Source organism: Lineus longissimus, chromosome 5 (genome assembly GCF_910592395.1).
Source record: "Lineus longissimus chromosome 5, tnLinLong1.2, whole genome shotgun sequence".
Classification (NCBI taxonomy): Eukaryota; Metazoa; Nemertea; class Pilidiophora; order Heteronemertea; family Lineidae; genus Lineus; species Lineus longissimus.
Genome location: NC_088312.1, coordinates 4,415,181 through 4,432,564, shown reverse-complemented (window position 1 = coordinate 4,432,564; position 17,384 = coordinate 4,415,181). Strand labels below are relative to the sequence as shown.

General features: G+C 40.1%; 1 protein-coding gene across 1 annotated transcript in view; it reads left to right on the top strand.

Moving 5' to 3' along the window:
• Nucleotides 1-17,238, top strand: part of LOC135487470 (diacylglycerol lipase-alpha-like) — a 36,389-nt gene extending 19,151 nt beyond the window's left edge. Inside the window, exons 5-16 of the mRNA XM_064771151.1 lie at nt 2,542-2,623; nt 4,428-4,565; nt 7,255-7,457; nt 8,984-9,128; nt 9,378-9,461; nt 10,592-10,669; nt 10,921-11,001; nt 11,242-11,453; nt 11,779-11,851; nt 11,995-12,200; nt 12,558-12,690; nt 12,958-17,238. Coding sequence (XP_064627221.1) covers nt 2,542-2,623; nt 4,428-4,565; nt 7,255-7,457; nt 8,984-9,128; nt 9,378-9,461; nt 10,592-10,669; nt 10,921-11,001; nt 11,242-11,453; nt 11,779-11,851; nt 11,995-12,200; nt 12,558-12,690; nt 12,958-14,304 — 2,782 coding nt within the window. The 3' untranslated portion in view covers nt 14,305-17,238. The remainder of the gene's footprint in view (nt 1-2,541; nt 2,624-4,427; nt 4,566-7,254; nt 7,458-8,983; nt 9,129-9,377; nt 9,462-10,591; nt 10,670-10,920; nt 11,002-11,241; nt 11,454-11,778; nt 11,852-11,994; nt 12,201-12,557; nt 12,691-12,957) is intronic.
• The last annotated feature ends 146 nt before the right edge of the window (nt 17,239-17,384 follow it).

Here is a 17,384-nt window from a genome sequence, read left to right as displayed (position 1 = left end):
TTGAAACATTGACTAGCTAAGATTATTATTACGTTGTCCGTATTTCTACCTTGTCCATTTAAAGACCCAAGTAAAGGAACTCAAATCATAGAAAAAGCCATTGCCTCAGTTTGAGGGCAAGAATCTATCCGGCATTCCTCAAGTGATATCCCCCAGGCAAATAGCTTGCAGCAAGGTTTTCTAGAAGTGCTTTCTCACAACATCAATGTGGCAATGTAGCCTTAAGGAACATGGCCATCAAGCCTTCCTTACTGTGAAGTCTCAAATATCTGTATCAGCCCCAAACTGATCAACGCCACAAATATTTATAAGTGTGTTTATAATCAAAGTTTCAAACGAGGAAATGAATGGTTTTTCAGTGTCGATAAGTCTACCATCTAGCACATAGTATATTTGTTAACACCAAAATCAGTAAACGATTTGGTGAAAGATCTGATCATGCCGATTCATGAGGAGAAGAAACTCTCCTTGGAATGCAAGCTATGTTGATTAACAACTGATACCACACCAAGGTGTATGTAAGGCAGTTCTGTATTTGCGGAGGAAGAAAGAACAGGTCTGAAACCTCCCACATGGACTAATTTGTAAAATGGTGATTGCAACTATGTTTAATGAACTGTGTTCTAGTATATTTGTTAACATCAAGATCCATAAACAATCTGGTGAAATATCGATTTTGCTGACATCTTGGATAAGAAGCAACTCGGAGGAAGGCAAGCTATGTTTGTTGATAGATAATAGTAAGAAGAAGTAAAGTCTTGCCTTCTCTCCTTCTTCATTGTTGATAAAAGCAAGGTTTTTAGCAGTTCTGACTTCATTGGTGTAGATAGGCTGGGTCGGACACTTCCCACATGAAGACATTTCCCTTTAAGTCTGTTGGTATCAAAAATTCATGGTCTTGTTTTTTCTTACTCAAGCTCCATATTTCTGTCCAGCAGGCTCATAATTCACTGGAGTAATTCTAGTGTGAGGACTCTTTTTAAACAGCAACCCTATTGATCATTGATGATCAATACATATTAGTGAGTCCATGTCATCACTGATTAGGAGTGCATTTGTCAGGAGTCTGTCATCCTAACGTGCGATGGGAGATGAAGCTATTGAAGCGTGATCTAATATGCGCTGAGAGTTTTATTCATAGTTTGATGGCAGTAGAAATTGCAAGAAAATACGCTGAGAATGTGAGACACTTGGTGCAAGTTTTTCAGGTCACTGAATATCTAGGGTCGGTCATCCTGTCCTCCATGGTTATTGAGTCATACTTTGCCTGTACTTCCTGTGTCCGAAAAAGACCGTTCCCTCTCATAAAGTAGTTATTTTTAAATTTTGAATTTTAAGCACGGTTAAATCCCGTGTATCAGGATACACGTTTCAGGCAAAACTATTTTTTAAAGTAACGAATTGTGCACATTAAATTGTGATCCAAGCACACTTAAAGTAATGATAACACAAATCGCCAGCGTTTTGTCATTGGAATAGCCTCAAGAGTTGCTCCCTTAATACTAAACATGATATACAGCACGCCAACGATAATCTATACCTCCAGCATGAATCCTCCTGTGCCTTAATGTTCTCACCAGGTTGGCTCCTGCCACTGCATGAATATTTGATGTGTTCCTGATTAACAGAGGTGTCAAGAGGTAACACCCTGTCACCCTGTCACAGACAAGAGACACTGAATAGTGTGACTGCTCCTTTTGCGTGTGAGAGCAGTTGCTGCCATAAGTATAAGTTGTAATATGGAGTGAAGTATGGCTTTTAATAGGAACAGAATGCAGTAATTCCTGAAGCCATGTTTGTGTCATGAAAAGTGGCCAAAAGGCAAGCTACAGCGATGTTTTTAGACCACATGGTTTTGTGGCTGAGATCCACCCCAGAAGATGCTGAAATTTTCTTGCTAGCTATTGAGTCAACTGAAACTTGTTTCCTGATGGCCATGGCAGATTATCATGACCAAAGTACGGTCCTTGTGTTACCCCAAGGTCTGATTTGTAAAGTAAATATGTATTTTGAGTCATGTCAAGTATCTGATGCCTGGAGATCCTGATCCAGCTGAAGGAGCTCTCAAGTATCTTACTCATTTTGATGTCTTTACTCTTAAATGGGCAATATAGTATTGACAGGAACTAAAAGGGATTAAATCAATAAGAAAATCATCAAATGTGCCATTCAGTGACCATGTATTCAGTTTACCCTTCACCCTCTTCACCCTATCTAATCTTGCCTTCAGTTCAGTGGCATCTTATGAAGCGCTAAGGTGCTCGTCCATCAAGGTCAGGTTCTGTTGTTGCCTCAGTGAGGTTGGTGAGCTATTCTGTAAAGTTGAGTTGGCATTACCTGGTGGTTGCAACACAATCAATGGAGCCCTCAAGGAACTGTATAAAGTCATCAAACTGAACCAATATTGCTCCAACGGCTTTGGTCATTCCCCTCAACCTTTCACTCATTTGTGTCTATTTCTAACCATTTCCCATTGGCCTTCACTCATTTGAGTTATTCTTCAATATTTTACTAATTTTTGTCTATTTCTTATCATTTCAGAAAAGCAGTCCGGCAATATGAAGCAAGTTGGGACCGAAGATTTAGACTTTTATTTTGTTGTGTCCAGAATGACGCAAATGGGGTGAGTATGGATGTTTACGACCTAATAGCTTATTGACTCATTCATTATAGCAAAATAGAGTATTGGACATTGGATAAAGCACTGCAGATGGTGCGGGACGACTGAGGTGTACCCAAGGAGGATACCGCGGTGACGTCACGGCTTTTCCAAGATGGCGCTGCATATTGTAAACAAACTCGATCCACGGCCAAGGGAAAATCAAGTCATCAAAAAAGTTAGATTTTTCGCATCAAATCAGAGTTATTAGTACTTTTCTGCTATGAAATAAGTCTTCAGACAATAAGCTATCATTTGAATAATGAAAAGTGCTGTTTTGATGGGGAGAAATAGGGCTTTTTAAACCAAATAGCCGGCACCGATCTTCCAAAATTAGCGATGGTTTCAAAACAGTCTCCCAGATATGGGGCAATCTCTTCATTATCATAATGGGATTTGGAGGCATGTTTACAGATTTTACAAGTTCGAGACCTGTAATACCTAAAACTCGCATAGATCCCCATAGATCCCCTCTATTTGTCGAGTTAGCGCCCCTGTAAGATCATGCATTTTCGGACACTAGAACGAAATCTTCCTGCGGATATCGCGGTTTCGGTGATGATTTAAGGAGAAATTGACTGTTCTTAGAGTTGTATGGGACAGAAATGAGTTCATACTTCATGAATACATGAATATATTATGATATGGGCGGGCTTCTAAGTCAAAACAATAACAAACTCAACTGCATCTCTACCGTGTATCGCGTAGTGCATTGCCTAGTGTATTTCGTAGTGTATTTTAGCGGAGACATTATTTCCCATTATTTCCGCACTTTGGCCACACCAAACGTCTTTTTTATTCGCGGAAGTTAATCTGCTCTGTAAATTTTATTCTACACAGGAAGAATCCATACTAGGTATTGCAATATTTCATGTCTATTGGTGTTTTTGTGTACAGGAGCGCACCAGACAGTAAGACATGGAGATGTGTTCAGTGCTGGTGCTGTCAGTAGACTGAATCTGATTGGCCATAGCGATCACTAATATGGGTCGGGATCACGTGATGTGACGTCACCGCGGTATCCTCCTTGAGGTGTACCTTCTTGCAGCCCGTGCAAACATCATACCAACAATGACCACTGCTGATGGCATAAATGACGCCACAGGACGTAACGCAGAAGGATCAGCTAACATAAGAAGTGTCGAATGTCTCTTGGCTGCCTGTAGCTCTTGGATTACCTTGACCCTTTGCCAATAATTCTATTGACAAATGGCCTGGGTGGACAGTATCGATAACCTATCAATTTGTTACCATTAATGATATCCTGCCTCAGTCTAGATCAAGTTAATATCTGAATAGTCTATCTAATTACAGACCTGATTGGTTTTAGGTCCTTGACATCGATTGTTTTTAAGTAAGATGTGGGTATATTTGATGACACTGCATTCGGCAGACATTCAAAATAGTCAGACTCAGAGAAGACACTGCCACAGGCTCTGAGTATCTAAGGGTCAGGATGGTAACCGCATTCTCCTCACCTAGGAAAGATATTTCCTGTACCATTCATGGAGTAGATTGGTTTGCTCCCCTGGGTGGAAATGGAATGTTAGTTTGAGGTGATGGGAATATGAAATACTTGATCTCGCCACAGGTCTGCATGGCTGGGGAAGAACAAAAAAAGTTTTGGGACTGATGATGTTGGTGATGTTGGTTCATTTTGAGCAGAAAAAAAAAGTGAAAAAAAGATTTGGACTTCTTTTTTGCATTATCATTTTAATCATATATTACAAAGTTGTTTAAAATGTTGTTTCCGTTCTATTCGTTGCAGCAAAATTCTTTCACAGAGGTAGCGAAACTATTTACCGAGTTCTTCCGTGAGCTTGATGTGGTGCCTTCTGACGTAATAGCTGGCTTGATGCTTCTGAGGAACTACCAGAAGAGCTGTCGCAAGCTTATTGTCAATCAGGTAAAATTTAATTATTGGATTGCTTTAATCTAAACAAATAGGCCTTGAGCAACAAGCAATTTCCAAAGTTTCTCATCAGAACTATGCAATGCAATTTTTACTGTGGGTATTGAAAGACTGAAACACTAGACAGGCTTGTTTCCATGGTCATGGCCAACACGAAACTACCCTTTGTCCTAGTGGTTATTTGGTATCAAAGGTTTCCAGCTGGTGTAGTTAGCATCCACTGATGATACTTTTGCTCCTCTCCAACCTAAGTTGGGTGGGTCATTTGAAATAACAGAGACCCACTGGAATCGGTAGTCTTGTGGCCAAAGCAGCCAACGAAGGTAGACACCCTCATATCACATGAGATCCTAATCAATGTCACAACTTCAAAGTCGCTATTGTCAATGGATTGACATTGCAAATTGATGAAACTGTAAACATCCTAAGCATCAAAATGAGATAAGGTGAACTTGCTTATGGATTGGTGCTTGCATGCTATTTCCCAATCATGGTATACGCTCAGATTATATGTTTGATGGATGAACATGAAACGATATATACCATGATCAAAGCAATACATCAAAGGGGTATCTAAATGCTACTCCATGTTATTGCTCTCGGATGATCAACTCGGCAAAGTATCAGAGAAGGATTTTATGCCTACATGTCAGAGAGCCATATAGGTATACATCCCACGACTTTGCAGCAGGACTTTAAACATTCCGTTCACATCAACATCTTTGTATCCTTGAGAAAATCCTCCTCACCAGACCCACACGACTGTAGACTGACTTCGATTAATCCTACCTCATCAGTAATGAAAGGCCATAGTTCATCACCAAATTTTAGCTCCAGTGATTTAAGTGTACAGTAAAAAGGTGTTTTAGGGCAGAAAATGATACATTATTTACTACATTTTAGTTCAACCCTCAGATTGGTAAGACAACCAATACCTCAGATTGGGTATCAATTCCTTAAACTTTAGACCAACGTATGGGTAACATTGATTTACAATCTCCTTCAAACAACGAAGGGCTCGAATGGTTAATTTGTTGAGTCATTCTATGAGATACCTTTACTGCCTTGCCTTCACTTAGTGAAGATTTCCTGTGTCTTGGCATTTCATTCCTTGGGCATTGTCACACTAAAATGATTGATCTAACATCTTAACGAGGCGATTTCGACTGGATGAATCATTATGCCATCACAAAAGTCAAGGACATTGGGCCACCAGACTTCTCAATGACACTCAACCATTGTTTCAATACTTCTGGTAATTAATGTTGGCTGATTATCTCTTGCGGATCCTATTAGAATGCGACAACCCCTGGTGGAATCATTGCCCACCTCATAAACCATATAGGTCAAATTGCAGCAGTACGTCTGCAGGATGCCGTTGTGGCAATTTTTTCAATGTCAGTGGGTCGTTCGATTAACCCTGATGATTCAGACAATAAGATTGGATGATTTACATAATGGATCATTTTTTCTTGGTTTGAATCACATCAGTTACTTTTTTCTCCTCGACTGTTCTGTCTGTAAGAATATCCAGGACTGAGTGGTTTCCTGCTTTGGTGCTTTTACATGTACATTATGTGTTTGTACAGTGGGCTATGTCGGATTGAGTGTTCTACTCTGATACTACATGTAACGGTAGTGCTTTGGATATAAAATTAATAATTTTGTTAATACATTCAGTTGTAAATCACTCATGTCATATTAATTTGACGAGGGATTGCTCCAACCATGCTAACGCAATATCAATCACGCTGCCTGCAGTTGGCGGCACCTCTCGTTGTTACAGTTTCCATTAGTCAGACAGGAATTTGTGGCTATCAACAAAACCATCATAAAGGAACTGTCAGTCACAGTTTTTATCTCTCCTTTGACTGATCAACGGTTTCAATTCTGAATACGTTTATAGTATTCTCACCAATGAAAACAATGATCCCTGAAGTCAGCATGTTTCAAATACTCTCACATTAAATATAACCAGCGCAGCACACTTTGGATGAGCTGTACATTTTATCACTCAACCTCGCAGATGTTGTTCAAATCAGGATATTTCGCTTCACAATTGATGGAAACTACTGATTACCCGACTGCTATTTTGACTGTATGACAAAGAGATGGTATCCTATACAAAAATGTACATGTAGATGAATAGAAAGCTGGAAATCACCTTATAATGGTAAATGGAGATAAATGATCTGATAGTCAAGACTGCCCCATCCCTGGTCTGAAATATTGCGCATTTTGTTTGGGGTTGGGATGTAAATCCATCTAAGATTTATGTGTGGAGACAAGCACATGTGGGAAATAAAGCAATGGATTATATCCAATCTGTCACCAGGCAAGAATTGGCTGGCGCCGGGAGTTATGATGGTTTTTGTGGCTGAACAAATTGTTCCTCGTTGGATTCTTATCCAACTCGGAACAGCTCCTTGTTGTTCTTCTAGCATCCGCTCTTAGATGGCAGTGTGTGCCAATCAGGGGGGCAAAATGCAATGGTAAACCCCTGAAGTGGAAACAGACCTTTCAGACCAACCAAATACTAAACTCATGCCATTTACATGTACATGTAGTTCATTGATAGAAATGAGTTGCTCTTTTCTTCAATTAACTTCTCGAACCGTGAACTGCGAAATGAGTTTATGATGGTAAAATAAATTAAGGGCGATGGATGGATTTCTTGTTTCAGGGTTCCAACGATGTGTATCAGTTTCTATCGGGAGTTGCTGTCACACCGAAGACTCGCTTTCTTCGTCTCATGGATCCTGAAGTAATGCTGGATTATAAAAATGTCGTCTATTATATGCACTATGCACTGGCAGCCTACGGTTGGCCCATGTACATGATGGTCCACACAGCCAGAGGGTGCTGTAGCTTGACCAAACATTTAAGGTAAGGGCATATCGCATTCCACTTTCAAAATATTGGTACTTGACCAAAAGTATTATTAAGAAATTGGTTCCTAAATATTTATAGAGTTATGAATACTTCTTGAAGAATAACAGTACCTCCAACTGCTGAGTGAATACTGCTGGTCCCCTGAAAGGTGTACTCCCGTAGATTATCTATGACAGGGCTCATGTAGACAAGGAGTTGGTAAAAATGACAGCGTTTCCTAATATTGCATGGTTGACCATGTTTTTGCAGTCAGTAGTTTGTGAAACCCACTAATATTTTTGCAGATCTTATCTTTTCAAACTTTGGCATATCCAATAATTTAGCCACTTAATGTGAATGGAAATCTTCAGTGTCTGCTGAGAATTACCACCGCCTTATCCAATGTCCTCCTCGGAAATCATTACTGCTTGTAAGGTTAATTGTCCATCACCTTGTTCATGACCAGCTTCATTTTTGACTTGTTTGTCCTGCGTTGCTTAGCAACTGCTTCCTTTCTGATGTGGTTATAGCAGTGTGTTATCGTCCTCTGGGTAGGTTCTAACAAGGAAATCACACAAGCTAGTTTAGAGAAAAATCGGCTCTGGTGTCTTCGCGGTGACCGACAAGATTTTAGCAAGAAGCTTAATATTAAGGTTTAATGGTTTGCCAAAGCTGTGGTTCCTAGCTGTAAATAATAAGATAATTAAGCGGTTATTGTCATGAAAATCTGCTGGATTACCAAATCTATGTGGCTGAATTTACCCATCAATCAGCCAAAGTTGAGCTTTTGTGCTCTCAACTCAATCTTTATATAAAGCTGAAGAAGCAGCTGTGATATTGGTCGACAGAGATTCTTGAATCTGCAGTTCTCAATCAAAAAAAGTATAAAACATAGGATCAAAATTACATATTAGGCCCACCTCATGTTTAACCAAGGAAGGGCATTTTCCCTGTCCTTAAACTGCACTGCAACACTGACAGCAGTTTGGGACACAGAGCAGTTTTTTAATTGACGGTATATTTTTGGTTTGAAAGCACCACCATGTTTCACCTCTTGTGTTTCCTACTTTTTCATGTGTACGCTACTTGATCCATTTCACATCCATATCCCTCAGCGCTTGTATTATCTAGCTGATACAGCCAATTTAAAAGCAAAGGATATGGTTGAAGACTTTATCATTCCTTCCTCAAGGGACAGAATGTGATAACTGATGCTTCCAAGAATTAATAATAAGGTTACTCCCTATGGACAATAAGGGTACTTCTCAAAGAGATACCATATCATTTTCCTGTACAGATATCTTTAAGTGGTGAAGGCAAGCACTTTTTAGTCCTCCTGTGTCATTCATAATGGAAGAAAGCTTGAGGTGTGTTCATTTGAGAATCAGTTTGTCGTTAAGCTTCTCAATAACATGAAAATATAATCTCAAATACAAAAAATGTATAATATTTCTCCCGCTGCATTATTGCTAATCTTGATAAATCGTGTCAATTTTGTCACTTGCCACAACACTCTTGATCTTATCTATTCCATTTTATAGGTGCTCCTGCTGCTTTGCATGCACAGATGAATCTAAAATACCTGCTGTTGTTGGGGATAACTGCTGCCTATGCCACTACGCAGCCTTAAAGGAGATGAGCAACCTTACAGATGCTGAAATCATTTATGTTACATATCATGTCGATGTAAGTAGAATTTCGATTGGAATCCTTTATGTGACACCTCAGGGTGGAGGTGGGAACTAGATTAATCAATTTTTTGCTCACTAAGAAGAGTTTTGTGGTTTGGCAATACCATGACTCTATGCGAAACTTTGGTTCAGATAACTGTACAAATGTCAAATTGGATAATGATTGGTACATATTTTTTTAAATTATCTATCAGCCCATGCTTGAAAGTTCGCCGCTTTCTAAATATAGTTCATTGCTTTTCAGATTGGTGAAACCCCTTTTTATGTTGCCTTGGACCATGATATGAAAAAAGTTGTAATTTCCATCCGGGGGACACTCTCTTTACAAGTAAGTGGCCAGGTTGCTGCAGTCACTGTTTCTTGCTGCAGGCACCTAGTGCACTGACCACCGCCAAGAGGAAATGGTGTTATTTCCTCCTGCCACCACACCTTCGTGGGGGCTTACACTGCGTCACGTTTTGCTGAAGGATTTATCTATAAAGTCCTGCCTTATAATCAGTATAATCCATATTCATACCAAACCGCTTTCTTGTGGCAACAGGATGTACAGATACTAGCAATATATCATTTTCCACCGCCATGAGAGGGCAGCTAAGACCAGGTTGTTTACCTCTCGGTCTGGGCAATATCAATAGCTGCCAATACTGAAGTGTGAAATATGTTGATTAGACAGGAAGCAGCTGAAAGTGGTCTTGTGTATATACAGGTGAGGAGGTGAAAACAAGGTGTTAATACAGAAATCTGTGGCTCTTAGTGTTGGAGAGAAATGTACAGTTTTTGCCTGAAGTCTGAACTTTGTTCAAACCTAAACAACCTCATCGAAAGTCAGGCACCCAGTGTTTAATAACCAACACTACACCACTGATATCCCAACAAATCAACATTACATGATTGCGAAATTGACACCTTTGAAAGAGATATAAAAACGTAGGGCCGAGTAATGGATTTTACATTAATTGATTTTCGCTCACATTACCAATGGCAACCAATCACAATACGATTCTTTAGCGCATTAATAACACTGTTCATTAACCTCATACACATAGTGGCAGTCTCCCGATTCAGATGATATCATCCGGTGGTTGCGTTTATTTCATCGTCAATATTTTCGTACTAGCTTTTATCGCCAGTGGTCTCCCGTCAGTGGTCTTGCTCAAACAATTGCACAGTGTTGTTATTTGACTTTCCCCACTCAGTCCTCTCCTGTTGACAACCAAGTCAACATTGCTCTGTTTTACCTAGTTGTAGATAATGTACTAGTTACAGAGTTTGTGTTTGATGGTACACATATAATGAAAGAGTAGAATTAACATGACCAATGGAAATTAGCTCAAGCTTTTACTGAAGGGAAACTTGAGGGCTAGGTTTTCAGTCTAAAGGCCTGGATTGTGATTGAGGTTACATTTGTACGAATTACTTTATGTCATAATGCAACATGACTCTCTACTTTGATTTCAGGATGTATTGACTGATCTTAAGGCTGAGGCTGAGCCCCTTCCTGTTCAGCCTGCAAGGGAAGACTGGCTTGGACACAAAGTAAGCAGTAGTGTCACTCCTCGGGAATATCACTTCACTATTACTGTTGTTAAAGTTACGCAAAAGGAACAAGATCTGGGTATTCTTGGTTGCAAGGTTCAATCTGAACTCTTCCCCTTGAAATTAATTGCAGCAACTAATTGGTCATTGAATCTTCCTTAGGGACAACTTGGGCCTGGGGTTTAGGTGACCAGGTGACTGCTCACCTGCCCACCGCCCTTCCCCACATGTAGTGTGTGATGTTTTTTCAGGGTATGGTAGAAAATGCTATTTATATCAAGAAAGTGCTGAAGGAAGAAAGGATATTGGCAAAAGCATTTGGAAAAGATTTAGTAAGTAGACATAACAGTACTGGTCATAATTGACATACCATAATTTGCAAGGTTTAGTGATGACGGCGTCAACAACTGACAAGTGGGTCAGGGTCACAGACCCATATTGGTGGCGCCACAGGGTTTTTCTGACTACATACCTGACACTGAAAAACCATTCTAGATAGGGAAGAGAAAAATTATGCACTAACTTTCCCCGGAGAGCCAATAACTCACAAAGATTATGTTGCTTTTTTTCAGGAACGGGGCACCAAAGATTACGATCTCACACTAGTTGGCCATTCGCTTGGTGCGGGCACTGCAGCGATATTGGCCATTCTCCTACGCCAAGAGTACCCGACCCTTCATTGCTACGCCTACTCGCCACCAGGGGGCCTGCTGAGTATGACCGCCATGGAGGAAACCAAGTCTTTCATTACGTCTGTGGTCGTTGGAAAGGATGTTGTTGCACGGTGAGAAATGAATTAAGCAGGGTTTTAATCTCACTGTGGTGCAGTTGCAACAAGAAGTTCCATCATATTGCACACATCATTATAATATTTCTTTGCCTATCTTGTTACGATTGTTTTACGCGTAAGATTCTTACAATGCACATTAGCATCTGAGTTAAGGAGACACGTGACACTAGAAGTTTTGCCCCTCAGGGTGGTTGTTTGCTTCATCTAACAGATGATAATCACAGTGATTTTGTAATTTGAGGTTATAGCAATAACTTATATACTGTCCCTGTTTGATTATGGTGGAAGAATTTATGATACCTAGTGTTATGTCATTCAGAATTGGTCTCGCACAAATGGAAGGATTACGCTCTGATCTCATCAATATGATTAAACGAAGTGAAGATCCAAAGGTAAGATATGCTCATAAGAATTAGCTCCATATAATCATTACTGCGATGTACATGTAATTTATCAGTTGAATGAAAAACTGTTCCTCGTAGCTGCATATTGACAACTATCATGTTTTCTATCAATTACATTCTATTCGTCGTAGTGGAAAGTCATCTTTAGGAGTTTTAATTGCTGCTGTGATGAAGAGAAAAGTTTCGTCCCGGTGGATTCGTTCGACCTCCAGATGGAGAGGGAAAGAGATCAGCCAATGCACCCCACAGACTCCGACCTGGCATTGACTACCCATACGCCTCTTTTCCCACCAGGAAAGATCATCCATATAGTGCGAAATCATCCAAAGTCTAGCAGGTAATTAGGTTTTGAAATTACAAACTACATGTTCAGCGGCACCTCCTTTAACAGCGGACACCTCTGTTGGTGGGACCCCCTCTCTAAGGACACTTATTTTGGTCCCAAACTGGTCATTTCCATTCAAATCCACCTCTGTGTTCAGGACACTTATCTAATATGGTCGGCATTGGTCAGTCCCGAGACTGTCCTTAATGAAGCTTTGGTGTGGGAGAGAAAAAGTCTCAAATATTTCTATTGAAATCAATCTTTGAAGAGATCAGGGACCAAAACTTCTGTATACACCTTGTTTTTGTTGTGCCCTGCCATACACACAGTTCTTCAGGTTCACATGCCCAATCATTTATTTTATTGCAGTTTACTTTGTAGACAACGTGCTCCAGTCTACCAGGCCATCATTGCTGACAACACAGACTTTGATGAAGTCCTCATCTCACCCACCATGATCAACGACCACATGCCAGATAACGTCCTCAGTGCTTTGCGAAAGGTAACAAACCCCTTGAAAACGGCATGACATCTATGAATTTGATTTGAAACTTGTTGTGACATGGTCCTTGGCATCGGAACCTGGTTGTGCTATTGTCCTTAGCCGGACAACTGACCAGGACTATCATTCTGTCCGATTTTATGTAGTTTCCACCGTCGGATTTTGGCCTGGCTCATTTTGCTTAAGAGGCCTACTTAAACTTAGCTGGCCTAAATCATTTTCTTTTAACAAAATTACTTTTGTCAAATCCGTTCTTCATAATTTCAGGTACTTGTAAATGTTGGGCCAGCCAAGCCGACTAGAAAGTTTTCTGAGGCGGAGCGCAAGGCTTTGTTGTCCACTTCCAACACGCCAACACCAGTAATGGCCCACAATACGCCACCCCATAGAATCTACATGGAAACTAGCTTTACCAACACCAATCCCGGTGAATCGTATGTACGAGCATCATCTGATACAAGCTCCGAACACGATATTCTAACGGATGTACTCATGTGCTCCGAACGTGATACGAACAGTCTTGTGATGCTCCGTAAGGGTTTAAACCTTGATCTTCCTGGAGACAAAACTGACCCACTTGGGGTAGCTCCCTTGGCAACGCCAGAGACGCTGTCAGATACATCAAGCTGTGATTCTGCCAGTTTGAAACGTATTTCTAACGGATCTCAGAAACGCATGTTCTCAAAAATGGAACCGATTCAACAGTCGCCAATGAAAAATGGTAAAAATGACCATGGGTATTGTTATTACGTGACTCCTAATGATAAGCCAAAGTGTTCATCTAGTGACGTTTGTGTGGATTTGACTCCTGGGATGAGTAAGAATAATAATAACAACAAACCTAATATGATCACTACACATGCTTTTATAGAATCTAGTGGGTCATCTGAGAGTAAGGATGAAAGTGTCCGTGATTTGAAGGAGGTGACAAAAGGTGTACGATTTAGTTTAGGGGGCCTACATGACTGGCCAACAGACAACGAACGCACAGCAGAAGAAGCTTGGACAAGGGACGATGATTTTAAACAAAAACTTTTGAAAGGTGGAACAAACAATCAGAAACATCTCCCAGTGATCACAAAAACAAATCACACGAACAATAACGTGAAACAGAGCAGTGATACGAAACATGTCATCAGTAGCTCCCCCTATCAGATACATTTACCAGATAAGACAAATAAACAGTTAGAGTACCATTGCCAGCAGGGACACTACTCACATGGGAGTAGGGGGTACCCCCACGGTGGGTATCAGGCGCCCTATGATTACACATATCATCCTGATATTCCTGTTGTGCAAGTTCTCTGTCATGCCGAGTCGGATTCGGACATGACAAAGCTTGCTCATGAACAAGAAATGCATCGGACTATTGAGGAACCTGAAATTATGAAATTACAAGATGATAGCCAAGTTCACCAGAGTATTCCTATAAATCGTCAACGCTTTCGACATCGTAGTTCAAATGAGACATCACATTCGTCTCCCTCGTCAAATGAGAATGAGGTCTTGGAGTATGATACGGAACATCGACCATCGATTCCGTATTCTGACGATGTTTTTGTTGTTGAAGTCCCAGAGAACGAGAGCCTCGAGCCCTTAGAAAGTGATGTGTGATTTACTGAATTTTCAAATACATTTTGACATCATTCTGGGCAATCTCAGTGCGGCAGGCAAAGGCAAACATTCTTCTGCCACTTATGTAGGCCAGACCATGGACCTCAACTCAGTTTTGTTATGTCAGTGCATCTAGTCAAGTTTCGTTAAACACCAGCGGGTAGAGCTGTCATTTGCCCAAAACATTGGCTGCAGCCTATTGTTCTGGCCTACATTTTAGCTCAAGCCTTGTACAGTTTGGTGAGACAACCACTTCTTCAATTTGGAATCAGTTCCTTATACACAAGTTCAGGATTATTCAGAGACGGTCCCTCATGCTAATGGTACCTCCATGACCTTATCATGTGCTGTATTCAGATGGACATAATATGGGTAGTATCAGAAACAATTGTTTCTGGTAGTGTGTTATGTGAATATAAGATGTTTATGTGATATTATATACTTATCCAAATTTGTTGTCATAGTTACAAAACTTTCATGATACCGGTACCAGTCTGCCTGTCAAGTACTCAGATTGACCAAAAATAACTTATTTTAATGAAATATAACTGATCTGTTTATTAATTTTACAGACACAACTAACTTGTTGCATCTCTTTTCTGGCCCATAGTTTTTAGATTTTACAACTTATTTCTCAGGTATCTAGATTGTTTTGATTAGATATTGGTCTAATTCTTTGTTATCTATTCTTTTGTATATAATTTCTTCAGTTGTCTTGTCTTGGGTATCTCAGTAAGTCTTGCAAAATTTTGGAAATCATAGCGGGACCGGTACAATTGGCTATCATTCATTCTGTGTCAAGACGCATTCATTTAGAACTTATTGTAAAGGTTCTCAGAGCCAGTAGACATACACCTTGGTTATTTGTAGAAGTTGTCTTGTGTGACTTTCTTGTCTCTTGTACTTATCTAATCTATACCTTCGGCAATGAGCATTTTTTGTTGCAGATAACCTGCACTGTTGAAGAGAGTCGCCCTCTATCTCTCATACTGAGACCGACAGGGAATCGAAGGTGACCGCCACTGATGTTTCCTTTTTTCCACTCTCTCAAAACACTCTCTAAACATTAATTGTTGTTTAGATGGCTAACTTTTTATAAAGGCATACAAACAGAAATAACTTTTGAAAGTGTAAGCTTACATGTAATAGCTTAAAGGGCATAACCAAAATGTTTAATGAACTGCATGTATAAAAAATGTATGTCATATTGTCGTGATACAATAATTTGGTAATTTATTTTTTAATGTAAATATCGAATACTCAGAAATGGGTATTCTTGTTGTTTTAAAGAGAGGTATATATTAGTATAAATAGTAATTTATTAATTTATTAAAAACATGATAAGAATAATTTGAGGGGTTAAATCTGATGCAGAACTGCCTGCATGAAGCCACACCCTAAAATATTGCTGAGTGTCTATCACCACTATACCTCCTATGGTAACAGTGCTATCTGAACTTTAGTGAATGGGATCAAATGTCGCATAAGCTAAAGATATTCAAGGACGATATTGATAACAAATTTATCTTCGGAGAGCTAAAAGTCACAGCACAGAACAGGGAACCATTTCGGTTGTTTTTGAAACCCAGTACTTTTCACGGCAATTAGGCCCTTTGGTCGGGTTAGAGTGGGGAATTTGGTCATTGGGACTGCCCAATCCCGTGGTGGTGGTCTGGGTTCTGGGATGGTCGTGTTACCGGGGGCCTTGTAATGGTAATTAGAGAGGAAACCATTCGGGACCGGCGATTCTTGGCCGTCATAGGAGGGTGGTCACATTCCCGGGGTGGTCGCCGACCAAGGTTCCACTGTAGTAGATACGCCCCAGATACATGTAAGCATTTTTGGTTGAGTGCAAAAGGTTGTGGCTGATGCATCAGCACTGTCATCAACCCCTCGATCATTTCCAAGATCTTGTAAATTTGTACAAAGCATGCAATTAAAACAAGAGTATTCTTTATAAATAAATATATTTTACAATTGTTCATGAATGAATGTGCTATATAGAGTGTTGAAAATGGCACGTCTAGATTGTATATATATAGTAGTAATTTATTAATCTATGGTGCAGAAAACTATTCTAAATCTGTCAAGGTGTTTATATAGATGCTTCATGTGACATTATCATCAGTTTCATTGCCCCAGGAAATTTAGTTATTGCTGCAGTTTGTTAAAGCGAACTGGAACCGCCGAGCGATTTATTCAACTTTTCGACTTTCACCGCCCGAGAAAGTCAAACTTCCAACTTCCTATTCGAGTTCAGATTTGTAGCTCCGCCCCCAGTGCCCGAGCATGCGCAGTTCAATTTGTTATTATTGAGAATCATGTGAGAATCACGTGAGTCATGCAATCTTTCATTCATGAATTTTCGTAGTAAATTCCATAGTAGTGACGTCACTGAATGATTGACAGCTAGGCGCCATGTTTCATTCATGCCTCGTTCTGATCACCCGATACGCGGGAAATGAAAACGAGGTCATACGAACTGGCTTGGCGGTTCCAGTTCGCTTTAAGCACAGAAATTTTCTGATTAACTGAAGTATAGGCAACTGAAAGAGCACCCCAGTCTCAGTGCCAACAAGATTTAGCTGTCCCATACTGTGACCCCTCGGAAGTCTGTTACATGTAGATATGCTTATGGCTCAATTTAGATGGATACCATGAACTCCCAAAGGAAGAACGCGACGTTATATATTTTTGGCATGGTGCATGTCATGAGTTATGCTCCGAATGTGACCTTTATTGACCTGTAGCAAAATCGACTGGTTTTAGTCAGTGAAAGAGCAAATTTAAATGAGTTCTACAAGACATGACATCGCTGATGTATTTTTCACCTTGCATCGAGGTGGTTGTACAGGACCGTGGAGAATTTAGTTATGAATTGCATTTATTTGCGACAAATGTTGTAATTTAATCTGTTCCCAATAAATTTATAAATCCTTGAAAACATTGTGTGTGTTCCAATCAGTTCTACTTGACAGTGTTGTTATACTGGTATAATATCTGGTTGTGTCGACATTTGATCAGGCTGTGACGTTTTGCCATAGTCTGGGCTCCTTGGTTCTCCAATGGGTTCTCCTTGA